General features: G+C 39.8%; 1 protein-coding gene across 1 annotated transcript; it reads left to right on the top strand.

The window, feature by feature from the left end:
• The first annotated feature begins 2818 nt into the window (after positions 1-2818).
• Positions 2819-22750, top strand: il34 (interleukin 34). The gene is made up of 8 exons (XM_030730578.1): positions 2819-3002; positions 7001-7265; positions 14059-14162; positions 14641-14718; positions 14908-14985; positions 17590-17697; positions 19599-19782; positions 21505-22750. The coding sequence occupies exons 2-8, from the start codon at positions 7229-7231 to the stop codon at positions 21561-21563; spliced, it is 648 nt and encodes a 215-aa protein (XP_030586438.1). The 5' UTR covers positions 2819-3002; positions 7001-7228; the 3' UTR covers positions 21564-22750.
• Positions 22751-23045: the final 295 nt, after the last annotated feature.

Here is a 23045-nt window from a genome sequence, read left to right as displayed (position 1 = left end):
CTCGCTCAGAATCCTGAATTTATCTCTCAAAAGTAAATATTTAAGTTAAAAAATGAAACCGTGCTATCAGAATGATGACTGCTCATGTTATAGTTTGCAGGCAGCCAAAACGCAGCACCCTGGGCTCTGCAATTATTTTCTGATGTAAACTATGGATGTTTTGATGATGGTAATTGAAAGGATGTGCTTTGGGCTGCTATATTTCATACAGTACAGAAATAATCCAACCTTACGGTAGAAGTTTGATTATAGGAGAACTGTAATTTAGATGTTTACTGTCTGAACTGTAAATTAAAATGAATACATTTACAATACCACCTGAATGTTTGCTCGAGTGTGATAAATTGTGTTGTTTGTTGCTTGTGCATTGATTGGAAAGGTTGTCTTACAATCTATGAAGTAAAACTTGCTTAAATCCAGATTATTAGTAATGTAATGTGTGTAATGTGTGTAAATCATTAATAAGCTATTTGTTAACATTTAAGTTATATATGAAAAAATATAACTTTATGAGTAAAACCTTTACTACTACTAGCTACTAACCTTTATTACTTATTTTCTGCAACTTGTTGTCATGGTCTGGCTTTTGGTTAGGAAAATGGTTAGAAAACTATGTCAAATGCAACCTCATATGACTTAATGGAAATATTACTTCAAAAATATATGCGTGGCTATGCCCTGCACCTCTGTGGGCTTTTCCCATCTGAGCTCAGCAGCCAGTCTGGAGAGAGACATGTGGTTGTGGTGAAGTTCTGGCCCTGAGTGTTTTGGTACAATCTGGCTCCGATCTTCTGTGAAATACACCGCATCATGCAAGCTCAGCCAGCCGCTTTACCCTCCACAGAGTCTCAAGATACGCAGCTATGAATATGCAGTCTATTTACTGATTAATGTGCCCCCCCCAAAGTGCTGTAGATAGATATAAATGACTTGAAACCTGAAACTGATCTAAAAGCTCTAAAAAGTGTTTGAGGTCTTCAGTCTTGTGATAAAAGTTGGTCTTGAAAATCTGGGCGTAAATTCAACTGATTGTCTGTTCCAGGAGCTCAGGTCATAAAGGTGAGCACACAGGACAACCTTGGTGGGGCTGAGCTACCGTGGAACTGTTTGTGAATGGAGGAGCTGTAATGGTGGTAGAGACGGCAAATGAAAACATGTGCACTGCATGCCAGTGGAATTTTAGCAGGACTCCAGGTATCATCTGTTTTCTCTTTTGGATTAGGGCCCACAGTGTCAAGCCAGAGTGGGGAAAGGATTGGCAGTTCCAGCTGAATTTTAAAGTATGTTTCTCTTCGAGTGATGCTGTGTGTCGCTAAGGAAGCATTAAAGGTTTCATCTGAAAGGGTTTTGTGTAAAGCAAAGCTCAACTGATATATGATTTTAAGACCAATACCAGTACCAATAGTCAGTAATTTAAAACTTTGATATATTGATTTTTTTCCCTTCCAGGCATACAAAACCTAAATAGACTTCCCTAACCCTTATTATGTGTGTTTTTTTATAAATCCTTACTAAAATAATATAACAATGCAATTTAAAAAATAATCTTCTTTATCACAAGCAGTTGTAGATTACTCACATAACTTTCTCAGATCAGGCTGCTGCGCTTGTGATGTTCCATAAAATGTTGCCAACAGGGACGTTATATAGTGCCCTCTGGTGGCCAAACTATGCAAATTCAACACTCTTAACTTGGTTGATGGGTGTTTCTCTTATCGATTTTCAAATTTTTTGTTTATCGGGTGTTATAAATACCACTATCAGTATATCTTCAAACCGCCGATATTGGGGACATATCAACCCCACCGGTATACGAGTCGGGTTCTAGTGTAAAGTGTATTCACAAGTTCAGCAGCACAGTCCCGTCGTCAGATCTCACTCTTAAGGGGGGGCTTATGAAATCCAACAGGGGGGGCACCACTATTATTAGCTTGATTAGTGATCTGGCTTGGGTGGGCGGGCCAGGGCGGGCCCAAGCGTATCAGTGGGCGGGCACGGCCCCCCAGGGCCCGCCCATAGCGACGGGTCTGCAGCAGCAGGGTAGCTCAGTCTATGTGGAAACAAAACTGGAAAACCTGACAGTAAAAGGCTGATTTGTATTTAATTCCCACAGTACTGGAGGTCTAATCGTCTAATTCACTTATGCTATATCAACTTATATAATTTCAATTTCAATTCATTTCAATTCAATTGAATTCTATTTATATAGCACCAAATCAAAACAGCAGTCACCTCAAAGTGGCCCAACAATCAGACAGCCTCCTATGAGCAAGCACTTGGAGACAGTGGGAAGGAAAAACTCCCTTTCACAGGAAGAAAACTCCAGTAGAACCATCTGCCATGACCAGATGGGGTGAGGGGAGGGAGACAGGACAAAAGACATGCTGTTGAAGAGAGCCAGAGATTCAGTATTAATATACTGAATAAATGCAGAGTCTCTGTGTGTAAACAGAGAGTGAAAAGAGGTGAATGAAGAAGAAACAGTGAATCACTGAAATCCCCTGCAGAAGGAGACATAAGGATAACAAGGGTAGTTTTCTTGAAAGAGGTGGGAATCTCTTTATCTCCTTATAAATAGTTTTCATATACAAACAGAAGTCTTATATTTTTCTCAATATTTATGCTCAACTGGCAGTTTTATGGGCACTGAAATGATCAAAATGTGCATATAGGGTCATTTTCATTTCAGGGGGAGGGTCTATGCTTTTTCCATTCCATGCTTTAGAGCAAACAGGATGAGGTGCTTTTATTTTGAAGGCCGGCAGCTATTTATGTGGCGACTTGAATTGACTGAAGGAGCGGCAGCTTGTGGCGCACTTGGCGGCACAGTAAGACAGCGCACCAGGACTCCGCGGATGGCCAGATCCACTTGTGGACTTCCTTCACTGACACGCTTCAATCGGGATTCTATCGTTCAGCTTTTCCTCTCAAGGGCTCATTACAAGCGCGACGACTGAGCAGGATTTCTCACCCTGGGACTGCGGGCCAAAGGGACTTTCGAGGTACGTGTGTACCTGCGTGTTCTTGTAGCCTGCTTGTTGAGGACCAAATTGATACTTTGGGAGTGAGGTCATTTGTGGAAAGTGAAAACGTTTTGGAGGATGCTCACTTTTTGACAAACACTCCAAGCGCTCTTTGGGGATTGAAGACTTTATTTTAGGGTTAAGGGTAGAATTAATTTGGATTTACATTTAGGGTTAAATGTTTAGTTTTGTGGTAAATGTAAAGGGGGGGGGGACTATGAGTGGTTGTGCCAAAGCGCGTGCTCACAGAGATATAAGTATAAGATATAAGCATTTGCGTGCTCTTGGATGCAGGTTTTAATTTCTCCAGCTTTTATTTTGGGACATAAAGGTGTGATTGTTTTACTCTGTGTGGGTGGGTGGGTATTCCTGCGTGTGCGCGTGTGTGCAGCTGTGCCTTGAGCTGTCCGACAGTACTTTCGGTTTCGTCAGGTGCGGAGAGTATTTATTGCAAGTGCTTTTTTAAACAATCCTGGTTGGGAAAGTGGCAGCATGAGCGCACTGACAGGTTTCCATGCCTGACTCATACAAACAGTGGCGGCATCTCAAAATCTCGCAGCAGCTGTCACAGCCCTGATCGTGAAGGAGATGAGCGCTTATCGATCTCACGGGGGAGCGCGCTCACGGCGCAAGTGGCCTGCAGCTAAACTGCGCAAACACCGGCGTCAGATAAATTTCAGCACTGCACCAAGCAGGAGAGTGTGTGAGTAAAAGGTGACTTATCTTTTGTGCCATGCACTGTCTGTTTTTCCAGCAGTTGGTTCAGTCATTCGTTGTTGTTTGAAACAACAGATTGGCTGGATGCCACAATGCCCTAAATGCTGGTGGCACGTTTTACCTACAGGGAAGTCATTGAGGTGTGATGTGAGGCTGTGAATGCTGGAATGAATGTGACAAAAATTTTTATCATCGTGCTGTGAAAGATGGAAGAAGATGAGAGCGGAAAAGGCCACAAACAGACATTCAAACTGTACAAATCCTGTGAATGTGGAGTTACCTGTGACATTATATTTATGTCGTTAGAATGCATTCCTCAGTCCTAAAACAGACACAGTTGAAAAATCGATGACGTTTATTGGTGGTTTTACAGATTAAGACCTTCGTGTTTTCTACCAGAACATCAGATGTGAGTTTATTTGAAGTTTTGAGTAGTTACAGAAAGCAGATGGTAGAGGTCCTCCTCCTGACAGCTCTTTGGGAACCTTGGCCTGTCATGATCCTAATATTCTGCTCAACAGACTTGGATTTAGACTAGAAACAGTTTTATAACATAAATATGATTCTCTGTAGTACAACAACATCATGACCGCAGAGCCCCAAAACACCATTAGCTGACTCAAGATTTACTGGGAAAATAAAATGTGAACACCTGTGTGTGTGTGTGTGTGTGTGTTAATTTTCTGCTGCGCATTTGAACTGATCTGTGCTGGGAGTGTGATATGTCCATATTAGAACTGAACAACCTTATTTTTAATGGGATCAGCTAAATGGCTGAAAGCTGTTTGTGCTCATTTCCTGAGTATCTCTGAGGGTGCATGGGGCAAAGCACATGAACAGGCAAAAGAACATTTCACAGCACACTTTTGTTCATGCACAAAATAGAACAAATTCATCTTTGGAGGCTTCTAAGAAGTGTTAATGTGAATTTGTGGCATCTGGACCTGGAATGATATCTGCAATCTTTTTTTTTTTTGCAAGGGAGTCTCTGCTGCAGTGTTTATCTGCTTTGCAATCAGCTCCACTTAGCATAAAATTTGCCTCCATCACCTTATCAGAGACAAACGGCCTTAGAGCTCTCGTTAAGATACCGTGCTCTTTAGAAGATTCTCCCAAAATGGACGCTTAGTTTTTAAGGCCCCTTTCTGCATGCTTGATGGCACCTTGATGGCATTAGATACTTCATCTGACAGGTGGCACGTTTAGGCTGAGGGCTTTGAGCTCCTGAGTCCAACTGAAGTCATGAGACTGCTGACTTTTCTCGGTGGTATTTGATGTGTCACAGTGTAAAAATTCCCCACCATCTGGAATCTGTGCCAACAGAGTAAGGTCTGCTTTGACAGTTTTTTTTTTTTTTGAATGAATAGATTTTGCCTCTGTATTTGGAAATTAGTTTATGCAAAGTACGGACATAGCAATACAAGAACACACTTGTATGTTGCAGTAAGATTATATAGCTGGCACAAAATCTCACAAAACATCTGTGTGCTGTGGTACATCATTTGGGAACCAACATGTTAAAAAATATCCACTCAGAGATTACTTTTGGTTCCATTTTCACCAACAAAGTAGCACAAATACAGAGCAGCTGACCGTGTAGGTTAGTCATCGGTGCCACCCAGGGTTCCAGTTTTGTATTCACTGCAACAAGCTTAACTTTCACGTTGAAAGTAAGTTTCAGTGTAATCAAACATGTGAGATGATCTGGGGTAGTGGAGCATAAAAACACCAGCTTTGAACTTTGTTATGTTGGATTATTTTAACAGCCATGCTACAGAGTTTTAGAATTGACTTTGTCACTTTGGTCCAGACTTTGGTCCAAATATCTTAACAGCTTTGGGATGGATTGCCATGAAATGCTAAAAATTACTTTTTTTTTTTTCTTGTGCCACCAACAGGTCAGATCTTTCATTTGTCCTTAAACACATCGCAGCATTTAAAGCATGGTTGTGAACAAAAGTAAAAGTTTTGGACACTCTTGATTATTTATAAAATTCAACCTGTCATTGCTCTAAATGAGCTTTCCCTGCAGCGAAACGGCATTTTTTCAGGATTCTTCCTCAGAGTAGCCTGAGGTTGTATCCTTCACTTTGATTGGCTTGATGTCTGGGATTGCTGTCTTACTGGAAAACAGATGTCCCAAGTGTCAGCTTTGTTGTAGCCTCAGGGCTCTTATGTGTAGAGTTACAGACTCCCAGGCTGTACCCAATCCAGTGGTGCGTCTCCTAGACTATGCTAAACATAAAAATCATGGTTAATACTTATGCAGTCAACTGTTTTGTACACGATTTAGGTCAAATTATAGAGCTTTATTTCCCCCCTGTTTTTACAGAGTGATTTGTGAATGTGTCAATGGCCTCACATCAAACATGCTGCAATTTATTGCTGATGTTCTAATTCAAAACAATCCTCACACTAAACTAATTAGAGCATTTTGGTAGCAGAGCCAGATGTTCTCACTTAACAACATGATTAACTCATAACATCAGGCAGGAGAAGCATGGAGAATCAGCTGTTAGAATGAAAGGCAACATGGAACAAGTAGCAGGTATGGTATTTCAGGAATTTTACCAACACCACGTGAGCATGATCATACCCCTTAAAATTACATCCCTAGTCCCTAGTGGTTTGAAGGTGATGGATGCTGCATAGTTGCCTAGGTGACTCTCTAACATATTTACTACCGTGTTGTACATCAGTGGCATACATGTTAAGTATATTAGGTTATGTGTATATAGTGTTTGCTTACAGCAGCAGCTACAGTAGTTGTCAGGTGTGTGAGTAGATTCTCACTCATCCATGTCAGGGTAGTCTCAAGTGCTTGAAAAAAGGGCGACTGGACTTCTTTAAAAAAAATTTTCTTTTGAGGTCCCCTGTCCCCTGCTAGGGTTGGCTCATGTGATGATGCACGTGATTAATAATGGGTCAACAATCACCTCCAAAGGGGTCAACCCCCACTAGGGTTTAAATACTCAGGACTCTCCAGCTTCTGGTTTTAGAACTGAAGAAGCCTTTTGGATAAGAGGACAAATGTCTTCAAAAAGAAAAAAGTAAAGAAGTCCAGCCGCCTTTTTTCAAGCTCCTGAGGCTAGTTGTCAGGTGTCAGCAAACACATCCAAGTAGCCGGTGTTGAACTTGCTGTCTGGTTAGACAACCTAAATATAAGAGAAGTCCACAGAAAAACCCTAAGCAGTTTGTGCAAAGTTTGAGTATAGCAAAACACATGAAAAGATTTAGTAACTTTTTGTTTTTTGTTTCAGACTGTGTTTCAACAGCAGCCAAACACAGCAGCCACACAGGCCAGGATCTGGATGCTCCACAGTGCAATGAGGATCTAAAGCTGGGAGTGTGTCCCACTGAAAGCACGTGCTGAAGAGTTTCAGACGCCAGTACGACAGCTTTGTGTGTGTGTATGTGTGTGTTTGTGCACGCTCATTGTGCTGCGTTCAAAGCCCTGTGGAACAAGGAGAGGACTTAAACCAAAGAGTATGGTTCAGCTATCCACTGCAGTCTGCCTACTGGGAGGTAAGCGACATCTGCAAGTGTGTGTGTGTGTGTGCGTGTGTGTGTGCGTGTGCTGAGCTTGTATGTTTCCCACAGTCAAAAAAGGAGCTGTCTGTGTTCAAAGTTTGCAGACAGCTATAAGGGCTGTGTGTACAGCTATCTGGTGACAGTATGAGACACATTGAAACTGGAAGAATGAAAGAGCCATATCCTCTCTATTTTTGTACTTTGCTCTTATTCTGTTGTTGTGTGTTTTTCTTTCAATCCTTCGAGCTCTGATTCACTTATTTTCATACATGATAATTGGTCAGGGTTTTTTGGGATGATGCATTTGCTCATTTTGCAGCCTTTTGGCCTTCATAGTGTGTTAAAGCACTGTGCTGATGTGTGGGAACTGGATTAAGTTTTGCGAGATTGGTGGCCTGTGTTGCAAAAATAACCACAAAACTTTAGTTCTTGCAACTCATCAGGTCTGTTTCTTTAACATATTGTTGTACACAGAGAGTGCACAGGAAGTAGTGGCACAGTAACGAGGCAGTGACCAGTTCCACATTTGAAATACAAGTCTGCATTTACCTGCTGGTGTACTCAGAAGTTTACTTTGATTTGACATAATGTGGCAGGATTTGTGTGGATGATTGTTATGTTGTAGTCTGCACAGTGGCTCAGAATGACTTTGATCAGCTTTGGTGGCACGTTTCCAGCCTTACATGCCCAGAAGTCATGATGTATGAGGCGGTGTTTAGATAGAGTTTATCTCTGTTTCCTGATGCAAATATTTTGATGGACTGTAAAATTCATTCAGTCTGTATGTAAGGCATTAATTGTTAGCTATAAATGTATGCTGTATGCAGACAGCGTAAACTTAATTTGGGCTGCAAGAAGATTGTTGTATATTTAGCTTTTCAAATCTGTAGAATGCCAGACGTGTATGTCACTGTGCTATTAAAACTTATTTATCTTTTTACAGCAACAACAAAAAAACCTGCAACATAGATTTTAAATATTATCTGTCAGCTTCTTTTTTTGTCTACATTAACAGAAAGACTTCAGGGTCTCCACCCTTGTGCCAAAGCTGTCTGTGATCAATGCAAACTCCACACATCCACAGCATTCCTTGTAATTGAAGCTTAATTCCAGTTGCATCATGGGTGGGGCCCACGTGTCTGTAGCCGTTAACTCATCAATACTCTTTGCCCCCCCACTGGTTTGGGACCTTTAATTGTTCTTAAATTACCAGAAATGCTTGTGAGAATAAACACTGTTGGTTTCATATAAACAGCTGTGACCTTTGTGCATGTTTGGCAACATTCCTCCAAAGGCGTTCATTTGCAAATGACATGAAGATGCCTTGAGGTGCTAAATCTAGCCACCTATTGGCTACCAGCCTGGTTTTGATAGTGAGACGGTTTGGTGCATTTTAGCAGATCAATAAGACTTTTAAGTAGTCAAACATTCACTTTGTTATTGTTTGTCTAGGAATTTATACTGACAGCTGAGATTAATAGAGATGGCAGATGACCTCTGGCTAACCTCACCTGACCTGACTTTTAAGGGGGCACTGCTTAAATTACAAGCTTTGCTTGAGAGTAACAGCATGTAGACACTCACACTTAAGTGTTCTTGTAAATAACTTTAGGGTAAGTATAACACTCTTGAAACTTTTCTGGCATTTACTTTGCAGATGTTCTTGATATTTTTGTGGTCAGCGCACAGGTGGGTTAGCTGCAAACCAAAACGAGCCTTCTATCTGCGGAAAGTATTACATCGCCTGAGAACAGTCATGTCAGAACCGCAATTGTTATCACTCTGGTAATTTTATCAAGAAGAGCAAACCAAATACTTTGAGGAAGTATGCAAAAGTTATGAGAATGTGCCTTAAGTTAAAATTAATTTAAAGACTCTAGCCAGTAAACGTGTTTAAATTGGCATGAAAACTATTGGAAAATACACACAAATCAGCACACATTTATCTATAAACTTATTCTGTTGTCCACAGCTGCTTCATGCTGAAAAGCAGGATGCATATAATGATGAATTTTAAAAGTACTGTGCAAGTATGATTGCTCATTGTGTCCTGTGTCACATGCAAATGCAGATTTTTAGGGCTCATTAATGCTATAGGTAACAACCTCATTTTATTTTAGCAGTGCAGGGACGAATCAGAAGAATACAACATTTACAGCACCTTGAATATTAATACGTTGTGTATTTATGCGTGCATGTATGGATACAAATGATTAACAGAACATCCTTTTTGACACAAAAAACAACTTGGGTTTTGTCCACCACCTGCAGTGATTTGTACAGCCACAAGTGATATATGTAGAGCTTTCATCTGCTAACCTTGTAACTGATATGTAGGTCTCATAATCAATGGCTTTAGATGCACTGCAGCCACTAGCAAAATGCAGAAAAATTTGAACTCTATCTCAGATAATGGATTTACTAGTTTACTGCAAATGCAGATGAGCATATGTTATTCATTGGCTTCAGATGTGCCTGTAGTAAAATCAGAACATGATGTTGGGTGCAGGGAACATTTACATATTCCCTGATCACAGTAAACGATCCCAGGGACCTTTTTTTTTTTTTTTTTTTGTAATGTAAGCTTATTTAACAAAACAGAACAAATGATTCAAATTGCTGTCACTAAGTTTCAAATTTTGCACTGATTTTTATACTTAGTCAAAATGAGAGGACACTGATCTCTGTCTAGATGGTGAGTGTACTTTTTAAACCTAAATGTTAGTAAAAATTTTAAGCGGTAACACTTCAAGCTTGGGCTTGTGTAAAAGCAGTGAAACAGGGGAGTTGCAACAGAGAAAAGGGGAACTGTTAATGCTCCGTTATTAAAGTATAAATATCATCAAATGTGTGATGACAGCTAAACGTTTTCCTGCAAGCTAAGCTGCTGCTGATATAATTAATTTTAGTTTGGGTTGTGTGCAATTGATTGACCCTTAGAGATAATAAGAAATGATAATTAGTTTAACCAGTTATGCATACTTCATCAGTTTACAATGGCAGCTTCTGCAGTCTGTGCTGCGGCCTCTTCCAGTGCAACCACCCGGATGTTGCGAGAGGAACAGATGACATCTTGTGATATCTGTGTAGTTTAGCAGTATTTTGATCTAGAAAATGAAAACATGGTTGCATGTAGGCTTAGCCACACTCAGAGTGTTTGCTTACTGGCATCCCAGTTAACTAGTTAAAATCCCGTAGTTGCTAGGAACACCTATATGTTCGTCCCTAGGCTGTAGACTTGATGCCACGGTGCACATCAGAGGCCGACGTCTTACCATCTTTAACCACAGCTTCGAGCTAAACAGTAATGCCACAGCTTATGAATGCAAACTTAAATTTAGGCTTTGGCTCAGCCAAACAGAATGCATGGGAAGATAAGAGAAGGATAAAAGTGAGCATAGCATAGCATTGTTTCAGTTTTCCACTCATAGGTGAAGTCCCTTACATTTATTAAAACTCTTTTGAAGGACATTTGGCTCTGCAGATATTGGCTTCATATAATGTGAACATATTGGCTCTATATTAATAAAAGGTTCTAACAAAAACTCATCATGGTAATCAAAATATGATATAGGACACCTTTGGACACCATCAACAAGTAGCCATTCCTGTTAAGCTGGCTGAGAACTATGTTGTACTCTAACTGATGTAATAGAGATGATTGTTTCTGCAGTTTTCCAATTCTGTCAGATGCACTTCAGGATGTTCCCGAAACAGAAGCCACATCAAACTTTACAGAGTAGATAAGAACAGCTAGAAGTCAGACACAGGAACATGATTGGAAATCTGGTTAATTTTCAAAGTAAAAGACTCCATGAAAACTACAGTCCATTTAGTTTTTACGGAACACAACTGCGCCCGAGGCAAGACATCACAGACATGCATGCGAGGTATTCCCAGGGCGACTCTGATTTGATGTCTGAAAAGAAGAATTTGTTATACACTGGACTGGCAAACAGGCTGAGGTGAAGATGGGAGGTCAGTAATGGAGGGAGTGGGATACGCACAGGATCAAGAAGTTAATTCTTGCTTACTGTTTAACTCAAAGATGTGGCAGATGTGACCCACATATAAGCACAGAGTAGTCCTTAGAAATGAATGTTTATTGTTATGCTGAAAATGAGACAAGCCAACAGTTTTATCAAATTATACTTTATATGGTCCCAAAAAAGGTGCAGGCTGAAGCTGCAGCCTTTATTGCCAAAAATCATACTATTTTAAATTTGTTAATCACGCTGATCTGGAACATGCTCAGACCCTTGGTTTTAAAACCTCTCATTGTGTGTTCAGACATTTCCTCGCACAGTCCAAAGACACGCAGACTAACGTGCCAGTGAATATCAGTGTGAATGTTTGTCTTTGTGCTTTATCGCTGTGACATTTAAGGGAACAGTCCAGCTTGTTTCCTCTTACTTCAGCGTTTCTTTGATGGGTTCCAGCTGTGCACCAGCTGAATGGGATAAGTGGGAGTGGATGATTGAGAAATGATGTTTGAGAACACGCATTGTCACCCGTAGACATTTGTCTTCTTTGTGCTTTCCAAAATCAAAAGGAGACTTGTGGTGACACGAGCTTACTTTATTGTAACTAACACTAGCAGCCACGGTATTACACTTTAATAATAAATTTTTTTTTTAATTGTAGCCGACTCATTTTATGGGCATTACAGAACTTGTAATGTGTTCTCTCAGTAAAATGACGGGTGAAACGAGACAGCGACAGAAATTGAAAGCATCGGGAAACATAATAAAGTAACTGATGGCAGTTTTAGTTTGATAGTCTGTGTAACTGTAGCTAGCACTGTCTCGGTTTGGATACTTCCATTTTTACCCTTCATTTTAGTATAGTGAAGTGTACACTTCATGTCAGTTCGTGGGTTTCAGTAGGATAGCGTTGTCGCAAACTGGTAACTGCAAGTGTTGTACACTTATGGGATATTCTGACTTCAGCATTTGACAAAGAAAAGGCCCTCAGAGTGTAGAACTGCCCCAAGGAGGTGTTTTTGAGGCATTAGTGCATACTACGAATTAAGTCAGCCTAACAAACCTGTTTTGATCAATAGCTGTGGGTTCATAGTGCAGTCAGAGCCAACAGAGTGAAACAAAATCATAACAAGTAGGCAAAAATGAAACACAGTAGAAACAAATCCGATGAGTCTCACACACACACACGGGCAGGGTCACAGGCATTCCCTTCTGATTAGCACCAACATGTGTTGACATGTAGGTTCAGATACTGGAGTACAGTTTATGAACCATGTACACCCTCTCCTAAATCATTTAGCAGAAAAGTGCAGTGACGGTGATGAAGTGCTCAGCAACTGACTGCGAAAGCCGTATCAGAGGTGTGAATTTAGCAGATTTAATAAGGTTTAAGGGGCATAGCTGTGACTATTCAAACCAAAGGAATTCTGCAGTATATGGCTTTTTCTGAGCTATGTACATTGTGAAAGAGTTTCAGACTGTGAGAACCACCACACACACAAACACGTGCATCCAATAGATTCAAGTGTCTCATAGACCTTGGAGCCTTTCCTTCACTGTCACCAGAAAGTTTAGGTTTTCATTTGCTGAGGGGGCTCAGACGGATCAGCTCAAAACTCAAACAGCTCTGGAGATCGTTGATTTCTTTGAAACTGTATATGAGGATAATCTGGAAAATCACATGGAAAACATAACTTTATTCACCATTAAAATTGCATTTGAGACATAAAGTATAGGCACAGCCTTTCTGTGAAACCTTTTAGGACTGTCTACTACACTTCAGATAATTAGTGAAAGTTAAGGTGCTAATGTGTTAAAAACAGACAAACGGCATCCTCACAAAGCACTTAACTTTGCACTTTAACCCCTGGTCTCATGCAGCCATTCGAATTGAGTTTATAAATTAAGATGAAAGTATGTTAACAGCAGAGGTCATTGAAAGGCATGAATATGTTAAGTGACTGTAGTCATTAACCTTCCTGTTAAAAAAGAGTTTGCGTTGACTGTTGGCTTTTCTCTGTAATTATTTTAGGTTTTTACCTTACAGTATAAAGCACCTTTAGGTGACTGTTTGTTGTGATTTTGTGCTATATAAATAAAATTTAATTGAATTGCGGTATTATCCTCATATTCATGGTCCGTGTGTCAGATCACATGATTTTAGAGTCATAAAGTATGACAATTACTCAGCTGAGGGACATGACAGAGGATACTTTGCTCCACAACCAATCAGATCTTGCCATCTTTTACAGCTGTCACATAGTTCAGATCTTTTTAAAGGTGGAGGTGCGGTAGTGTGAACCATTTTAAAGAGAAAACAAACACTGAGATATCACAGTGGTGATATCAGTGTGGTTTCCAGTGCAAAACTTCATGAGCTTAGAGAGTGAGCTCATTGTCTTTAAAGTTATCCCACAAGCTTGAGACCAGCGAGACACACAGTACTTAATGGAAGGAAGTATCATTTGCATTAAAGCACATCCTTGATGCTTTCTCAGTGAGTGAGTTTGTAATAATTCTGAAAATAGCTATGCGGCATCTCAGTGTGTTACTCATCTTCTTGATGAGCTTTCTAAGACAGCGTCTTGATATTTAACCTCCTCTCCATCATTCAAAGCGATCATCCAGAAAAGAGACACAAGGGAAGCATACGCACATGCACACAAATTTTGTGAATGGGTTCTCCTTTCCATCTACAGTAGCCTGACTTCAAATTAGAAAAACACAAACGTTCTTTACAAAGGACTTTGTAAAGAAGCTAACTGCACAGTTAATCTCATGCAGTGTCACTCCTGTTTCCATAGGCCTGTTTTTTATAGCTCCCGTTCTCATGGCTCCAACGCAATCCAGTATGTGCACACCGCTGAAGACGCTCAACGAAAGCCTCAGCCAAAGACGACGGTACATGGTGAGAGAATGATGGCACGTTTGAAGGCGTGTGGTGCAGGGTCAGTGATTACAGGGGTTAAAGGAAAAATTAATTATTCTGGCTTGTAGTTCTTAATTTGGGACAAGCTCCAAAAGAAACTTGTTCTAACAGTTCCCATAATGAAACTTGATATCACTGGCATCTAAATCTATGTGCGCTCTGAACATGTATGTGCATGACAGAAATGCTGCTGTTACATAAAATAAGCAAGGTTTTTAACAGTTCATTTCACCAGTGACTGACATGCACGGGGGCTTAATTAATAATTTATAAGCATTTATATCTTCCCTGTGTGCTGTGAAGGTCTAAATTTGTGCAGTTTTTAAAGAAATTTCCTCCATGTGTCAGATTTAATGGTAAATTTTAATAGTAAATTTCCAAAAAACATAAACGGGGTCATTTGTTTTGCAAAATTTACTGCTTTTTTTTTGTCTCTTGCTGTTTCTTTTCCTTACAGAAGCACAACTTCCCCATCAACTACACCATCAACGTTCATAATAAAGAAATCTTTAGACTGTCAAACATCAGCAGACTGGTAAAGTCATGAGATGGTCTCTGTTCTCTATAAATCTTTTGACTCTCTTTAATTAAAGGTCTTTCTATAGCAAACAACACAGCTACCTTTTATCCTTAAATATTTGCCCTTTATTTAACTGTGTTTGCAGTTTGATGTTGTGCGGTGATGTGATGAATCTGTCTTTTTTCCTCTTTTGTCCTTCACCAGAGGTCACGGATAGAGGGGTTGAATGAGCTGGTTCTCCAGAGGCTGTGGTTTCAGGTTTACCAGGGCGTTTTAAAAAAGGTAAGAGCAGACCTGTTACCAGTGGAATCTTCTGTTTGTGATGATGGCTGCTCTTAAATGTAGATGACGCATTTATCTAAGAAGAGCTGAGACTGCTGGAGGCCTCTGGCTTCAGTGGAAGTTGAGCCACCCATGCCAAATCCCATACCTAGAAATACCTAGAAACCCAGATTTAATGCACTTTTAGTACAGAAAGCAAGGTAGACAAATGCATGCTCCTATTCTTGTCTAATAACTTGTTCTTGTATATGCTTGAGAAGGGATGAGAAGGGCCTTCAAGATGATAGTTACACCAAGTTAACTTTATGTCCGATCATGCAGCCTGTGGGAAAAATAAACACAAAAAATTAAAACAGAGATTTTCTGCCCTGAGGTGATTCATAGCGCCGAATTGTAGCAGTGATGTGGTGACTAGAGACCAAGGAATGCCAGTGCAATTTTGATTTCTACCTTTGGCGTGCAAAATAAGTGTTGGCTGCAGAAACTGGGTGGGGACCAGGCTAAACTGATCTCAGCTTTGAGGGAGGCAGTTGAAGAGAATACCAGTGGGAGCAACGGTTACTGTTGACTGACATATGAAAGAGGTGGAAAGTATCTTACAGGGGTACCTATGCAAACAGAACCTGGTAAATCTAGTGTCAGTCTGCTTAGCTACACAGCAGTGTACTCCAGATTATATGTGAATGTTTGTTGTTTAGAACATACTAAAAGAGACAACTTTAACCTTTCATATGTTAACTGAAAAAACACCTCCAAATTGAGTGTGTAAAACTTCACATCATCCCAAAGAAGCTGGAAATCCATGCATGGATCTGTAAATTCTTCAAGTTTTTCATGTTTCAGGACCACAGACAGCTCACAGTCATTCCCCTTGAATGGATTTTTTAAGCAAACTATCAGCCATATAAGTAGTTTTTTTTTTTAGAACTACCTTACTTACGATCGGATTTAATCTGCAGTAAATGCATTTGGTTGCATGGCTCTGTTCTGGGACCCCTTGCCCTGCCAGCAAGACCAAGCACAGCATGAGTCTGTCCTCCTTTAAAAAAAGATCTACTAGGTTGTTTTTTCAGGCATGTTTTCTGACCAGTACCTACATTTTAAAATAAAGTTAAGGGGCTTCTAGTGATTGTACACGAAAGGGCGTGTGAATAACGTGTTCGGTTGGATTTTCTCAGATTTCTGGGAAGTTTGTGGGGACTAAATGGCATTAGATGCCACTGGAAATGCTTAAACATTACATAAATACACTTTTCTACCATACTTGAGCACTCAAAGCACTTTTTACAACATGCCTCATTTACATCCATTCATACCAGCACTTCAGTATTTTGACCAAGGACACTTTAGCATGCAGACTGGAGCAGCCAGCAATTGAACCACCAACCTTCCTATTAGCAGGTGACCTGCTCTACCTCCAGAGCTACAGCTACATTACACACTGGCATGACACGCAAAGTCACACGTAAGAGTGCACAACTTCATCTGTGCAAAGCATCTTCTTATTTAAGCCATAATTTTTGGCTCAGTCTTTTGCTGCGTGCCTGTATATCCCACTCAGTCTTCACCCCACCACCCTTAGCATCCACCTGTAGCTTCTGGGTCGTGCTTCCTCTCAAGGGAGGAAATGAGCACTGACCAAATCAGAGTTGAGATTCCCAACTTAAGTTAGCATGGCACAAACTAGTTTTGGTTTCTTTCAGTTATTCTAGTCTGTCTCACTTGCAATCGCAAGAGTTACTACTTATGAAAAATGAACCTGCAAGAGCACACCATGCCCGCCGTTGGCTGTAGTGCACTTCTGCAGGCTGCTTTCTTGCCCACTGACAGTCATCATACAATTAGGAAATAGTTGTTTTGAAAAATTTGGAATGATGTTGTGCTTGAGTGACTTGACCTCATTTATATAGATAAGCCTAGTGTGGGAAAACACTGCCTATCTCTTGGCTACTAGGTTTTAGTACATTAGGGCATTCCTGTTCCTGTTTTTATGTCTGGAGGGGAAACAGTTTCTACAAGACTGGTGAGGGTAACAGTAGCTTTATCTGGTGGTCCTGTTTTGGTTGTGGTTAGAAGTTCAGGTTTGATTTTTATATGTAAACTGTGCACATAGTGAGCACTTTCTCAGGTGTGTTATATCAATGTTTAATCGTACCTCTATAACCCACAACGACTGTATGTTTAAGGGCTGTCCTCAGCCTCTCAGATTCTAATCTATGGCTGTAACAGAGAAATTCTTTCTCACAGTCTTAACAGGCACATGAATACAGTCTCAGACAAGTTGACGCTCGACTATTTGCAAACAGTGCAAGAAGAGTTTTTTTTTTTTTTTTAAATCCTCTTTCTCTTACACTTATTGGAATAGTAATTTATTTTGTGAATGGCTTATCAAGAACATTAAGAAATTAGGTCATAATAGTTCATAACAATTTCTTACATTTTATTAAACAGTTTATAGTTTTTAATTATTTTATATTATACATTGTGTTTATTTTAAGAATCTTTTGGGAAGCACTTTATTTTTTTTATTTTACTAACATTTCCCTCCAGAACAAATTAACACTTTTAATTTCGTCATAAACTAACGTCACATTCAATTTTTAGATCATCCAGGTTTTGCCACAGAGACATCCGTCACGTCCTTATACTGCTGAGCTGGAAAGACGCTTCAGGGATGCTGAGGGAGTCTTTGTGCAGTCACATCCTGCTGAGGTAAGAGAGTTTGTATACAGCATATGTACCAGAGCTGCAGTCAGAGTCTCCTCAGATGAAGCAGTTTAGCTGTTAATGTTGCGTTGATTATATTTGTCAATATTGAAAATCTGGGTCTTTTCTATGCTTGTGTTTAGTAAATATTCCGGTCCTGTTTATTCAGTTTAGACAGCTTCCTAAACATCGGACAATTTAGATAAATTTCTTTAGCTGTCCCATGAGTTTGGTTGAGTTAGGATCCCCATTAGTTGCAACAGTGCAGCAGCTATTCTTCCTATCAAGCCTGGTGGCCTTGGGTTGAATGCAGCAAACAGTAAGTGAAGAAATCCACTATTTGCACAGTATTTTACTGTGCAAAAGTCTCAAAAGTCTTGAGGCCTGAGCTCTGGGGAGGCCGATCCATGACTGAAAGAGTTTCATTATGTGTTCTTCTTACCAGGTGTGCTTTGGCAGTGTATTTGGGATCATTTTCAGGCTGAAAAATAAAGCCTCTGTCAATCAGATGGTTTCCAGATGGTTTTGCTTGGTGGATCAAAAAACATTTCTCTGTTCATTATTCCCAGCACTGCCGGCTGAAATGCAGCCCCAAACCATGACAGAGCTGCCACAGTGTTTTATAATTGGCTGCAGACACTCACTGTTGCACCGTTCTTTTGACCTCTTCTGTATGTATTGAACCAAAAATTTCAAATATGGATTCTTTACTCCACGAGAGCTTTTACCACTGATCCAGTCCAGTCCTAGTGTACTTTGGCATTCCTCAGCCTTTTCTCCCTGTTCCCTTTCCTGAAGAGTGGCTTCTTAACAGCCACGTTTTGTAAACAGTCGATGAATCATCTAAAAGGCCGATGCATCTGTCAGGTCCTGTGTCAGGTCTTTTGCTGGGTTTTTTTGTATTTCTTAAGGACATGACTTTCAGATAATGTTTAAATGCTGTGGGTTTTTTTAGGCCTGTCACTTCTTCTTTTGTCCTCCACTTGTTCAGTTAGCTTTATTTATTTATATTAAAGGACACACTGCATATCATATCGAGAGATGCCAGGTTTTCAGCTAATAGCTCCTTGGGACTCACCTTTTTGCTGCAAAAATACCATTTTATACCAGTCAAACTGTGTAATCTTTGGCTTTTTTTTTGTTTTGTAGATCCAACTAAAGAAATGGGAACAAAGTATAAGGACTGGGCTGAAAATGAGTGAACAAGCAGCCAATGTGCAAAAAAAAAAAAAAAAAAATTTAAGGGAAGCTGATGAATTTGGCTAAAAAGCACTACAAAAAAATTGGCTCCTTGGAAGCAAAATATAAAGAAATGAGGGGCGGCTCAAGACTTTTGCACAGTGATGTAGATGACAGACAATAAGCATAATAGGTTCCCGTTACTTTAAAGTTCTTGTGTAACTTATCTTACAATGACTTAACTTTCTGCTGTAAGTTCCTCATTCTGTATAATTGTATGTACATATTTCCCCCAAGTCACCATGTAAACAGATGCCTTTTAAAAAAAAAAGTTTGGTAATTTTAGGTTTGCAGGCAGAGCTTTCCACAGGTTAGATTTTAGAGTCTAGGCTGGCGTGGACAGATGTGAAGTGTGTGAAATGAAGCTTTGGGAGTCAAAAGCTCAGCCTGGGCAGCTGGATGTAATATGAATAATATTTCAGTAATATTTTTTGGTTGCTCGAGGAGGCTTTTGGGCTGTTTTATGAGGACACACAAGTGTGTACTGACCTTTTAGCTGTATCACAGCCTGAGATACAAAGGATGTTATTTTAATAACACCTTATTGATCCATATTCCTTGATTTGCTTACATTTAGGCTGTCTCCCAAACTAACTCAGTGTGTGTGTGTGTGTGTGTGTGTGTGTGTGTGTGTGTGTGTGTGTGTGTGTGTGTGTGTGTGTGTCCAGGTGTTCCAGGAGGACCTTCCAAATAAAATTCAGGACATTTGGGATAGTTTAACAGAAGAGCCTGACAGAGTGCCAGAGTCGAGCTGGCGATTTGCTTCTCCAAAGTCTCTCTTGGACAACTTGTGTCACACCATGTACTGCCTCTTCAGTGAATGCTTTTCCAGCGCAGACGTTCAGGAGAACTGTGAGTATAACAGAGGAAGAACACAACCAATGACACTGTAGGCTGTAATCCATTTAAAAGCTGTCAGCTTTTAAACGGATTCATTTCATTAAGATGACTTCTGGTATGAACTCCCTCACACAGCTCATTACAGGGTGTCACTCTGGGAGTTAAAGAGGCATCAACGTTTGTTTCTCAGATTTTTGGAGTGGCCAAGACTCTGCAAAAATGTGTTCTGTCTCACATGGAGTTAAATATTTTGTGAAGCTCAGTCTCGATGAAGTGGAAACTCAATTTTTGGACAGACGTAGCTTTTCCAGTAAGGAAGCAAGTGTCAAATCAGATGTGATATATACAGGATGTGGTTGACGGTCAGCACAGTATTTTTGGTTTTTAGCCCCACTGTGTTGTGTAAGGGTCCTTTACTGTTCTTGGTTAAAACCTGGCTAAACCTTTGATGGTCAGGGATGTGCCACAGCCTTTGCCAAGCCATCTGGACAAACTGTGTGTTTCCAGAGAGTGAAATTAGTCAGCACACAGAAAATCAATTTATCGTGGGTACTTGGAGTCCTGTCTGTCAAAATGATTTATAAACACACATATACAGACACACAGAGAAACACACATCTGTACCTCTGTCTTTGTGAGGACCCTCATTAGCATAATGCACTACTTAGCCTCTTATATAATGCACTATAATGCACCTTATACTATTTTGTACTTATATTTGTCCTCACAGACTTGCTCAGTGACATAGAAAATATAACAAACACAATGCATAACATAGATTTTTATTTCTTTTTCCACAACATTACAAAATCAATATAATGAAACAAGAGAAATTCACCGTGCTGCCCAAGCAAAAATATAATTTTGATTAAAGAGCTTGAAGGATTAACCACTACAGAAACATAAAAATGATTTTTGGTAATTACCAATATTGTTAATTTAGGCCAGCTGTGGTATAAACCTTACAGTGGGTCTAATAAATCTGTCTTTGTTAAGCGCTGTACTGTCCTAGAGTGCCAGAATCAGTTAACCAGTAAATAAAGTAGTGTGTTATTAAAAGCACCTAAATTTAATTTATAAAATAGAAATAGCCTTTAATTATTTTTTAAATAAGTAATTAATATTTCTCTGTCAGTGTAGTGGTTCATACATTTGCCTAAAGGACATCTGGCATAAGCCTGCCAAATCAAACGTGGTGCTACCAGCTGTGCTGGCCCTTGTTACAAGGGAGCAGCTGAAAGTAGCTTTTTATTTCTCTTTGAGTTTGCGTCTGTATTTATTTACTGTTTATATTCATTCTTCTTTATATGGATTACCTTTTCAACTTTTCAGTTTTTTGTTAATTTCTTCAGTTTTCAGTAGTTAAATGTATTCCATTTTTTATAGCGCTGTGACAGTATTATTTTCAGCTGCCCAGTATTAAATAAGTACATGTTGTGCAGCCAAAATAGTTTGAGAGTTTTATACTGGATGTCATTCCTGAATCAATCCCAAAGGGGGTGTGTGTCTGGCTGGAATCAAACCAGTGACCTTTTACCTGCCAAATGAATGTGTTAACTGCACCATAAAAAACACTACACTATAAAGCCATAAATCTACGGTACCTAGAAAAAATCTAATACATCGAAAAGGTGGCAGATGTGTTCTGACAGGATCTGGTACCTGGCAGACATGCAGAGAAGTGATATTGGTGAGTGGAAATGCTTAACTGATTTTCTCTCCTTTGTTTTTCAGACTGTGAAGTTTCTCATTGGCGAAAAGGCAGGAAGAAAGACTTAGTGCCCGAAAGCTGAGAAGAAGCCAGCGGAGTCGAGTTGTCCTTAGTAATTAGGGATTAGTGTTATTATCTCCCTCGAGCTTTAGGGAGATGAATAAAAGGACGATCCACACTGAAATGAGACAGCTCAGTCCCGATTTGTGAACTTCAGTAAGTCTTTTCCAAATCTACTAAATAGAGCCAAAACTGTCTTGAGGACGTGAACCCTGGACTCTGTGTGTCAAAGCAGATGGTAATTAAAAGTATAGTATCACTGATACCTTTATGAACATACAGACTTTCTATTAGATGAAATAAAACTCATTTTTGTGTAAACACATTAACTTATTAGATTCTTTCAGTACGGAAGCACGAAGTATTTCCCTCGTGACGTCATCTCAGATTAGGGGTGTGGCATCTTTGGAAAAGATTTGCTCGTGTTCACGAATGGCGACTGAACTGATGTATGATCGCTATTCTTTTCTAAGGTGGATTGTTTCTAAACAAAGGGTTAAGTTCACCTTGCAAGGGCATGACTGTAGCTTTGCCAAACCACTGCTCAAAAAAGTTGTGATGTTCTCCCGAGGGCCTGTGTGGTCCACCTCAGTGGCCGCTGACAGATCGGGAAACTTCGGCTGACTTTGTACATTTGCCAGACTTCTCCTCATGCAAAGGTGCGCTAAAGCAAGAGCAGTTTCTATGAACTCCGAGCATAAATGCAAACTGATAACTACTGGTTTTATCCTTCAGTTGTTGACTGTACATTTATATACAGCTGCCCACATTGCTTATTCAAAGGCTGTTGAAAAATATTTGCTCATTTTTGCTCCGTTATATGTATTTTTCTATATGTTTATCATGCAAAGAATGAAATTGGTACGCAAACAATTAACACGCAGTCATCTCCCTCCATCCGACCTATGCATTTTATATTTGCTGTATATCTCTTATGTTTTTTTTGTTTTTTTTTACATTAGGCAACTATTAAATATTTTGAGGACTTACCACTTGAGCAAAGCTCAAGTGATTGTTAGCATTTTAAATATGATGTTACATCACACTCAAATGTTATTGGCCGCATAGTTAAGTCATATTCTCTTAATAATAATAATAATAATTGACACTTCTGTCTGGTGTCTATTATCTCGAGTTGGCCCTTATGGAACTTTAATTATGAACATGTTGGGAATGCATGTAAACACATACACACATAAGATTTGACTTCAAGGAAAATCAGGTTCACCTGTCATCTTCTTTCTGTCTGTAGCTTCTCAGGTTGCATCTGCACCCCTCAAATGATTGAAAGCAAGGTTTTGAGTAAGTAAGGCAAACAGCAGCATCCAGTGTACTGCAGAGGTCAGGCTGCAGACTGACTGGCACTGTGAGGAGCTGGAAAATGTCAACTAGGCTTTCATGTGATGTCACTTACAGCTTAAATGGAAGCACAGCATGGGAAAAAGCTTCAAGATGCAGTTCAGAGTTCACAAATAGTGTTATGTGCAAATATATACAGAGGGGG

The sequence above is a fragment of the Archocentrus centrarchus genome, chromosome 6 (assembly GCF_007364275.1).
Source record: "Archocentrus centrarchus isolate MPI-CPG fArcCen1 chromosome 6, fArcCen1, whole genome shotgun sequence".
NCBI classification, from domain to species: Eukaryota; Metazoa; Chordata; class Actinopteri; order Cichliformes; family Cichlidae; genus Archocentrus; species Archocentrus centrarchus.
The sequence above is the reverse complement of the archived record's forward strand: the minus strand, read 5'-3'. Positions and strand labels throughout refer to the sequence as shown.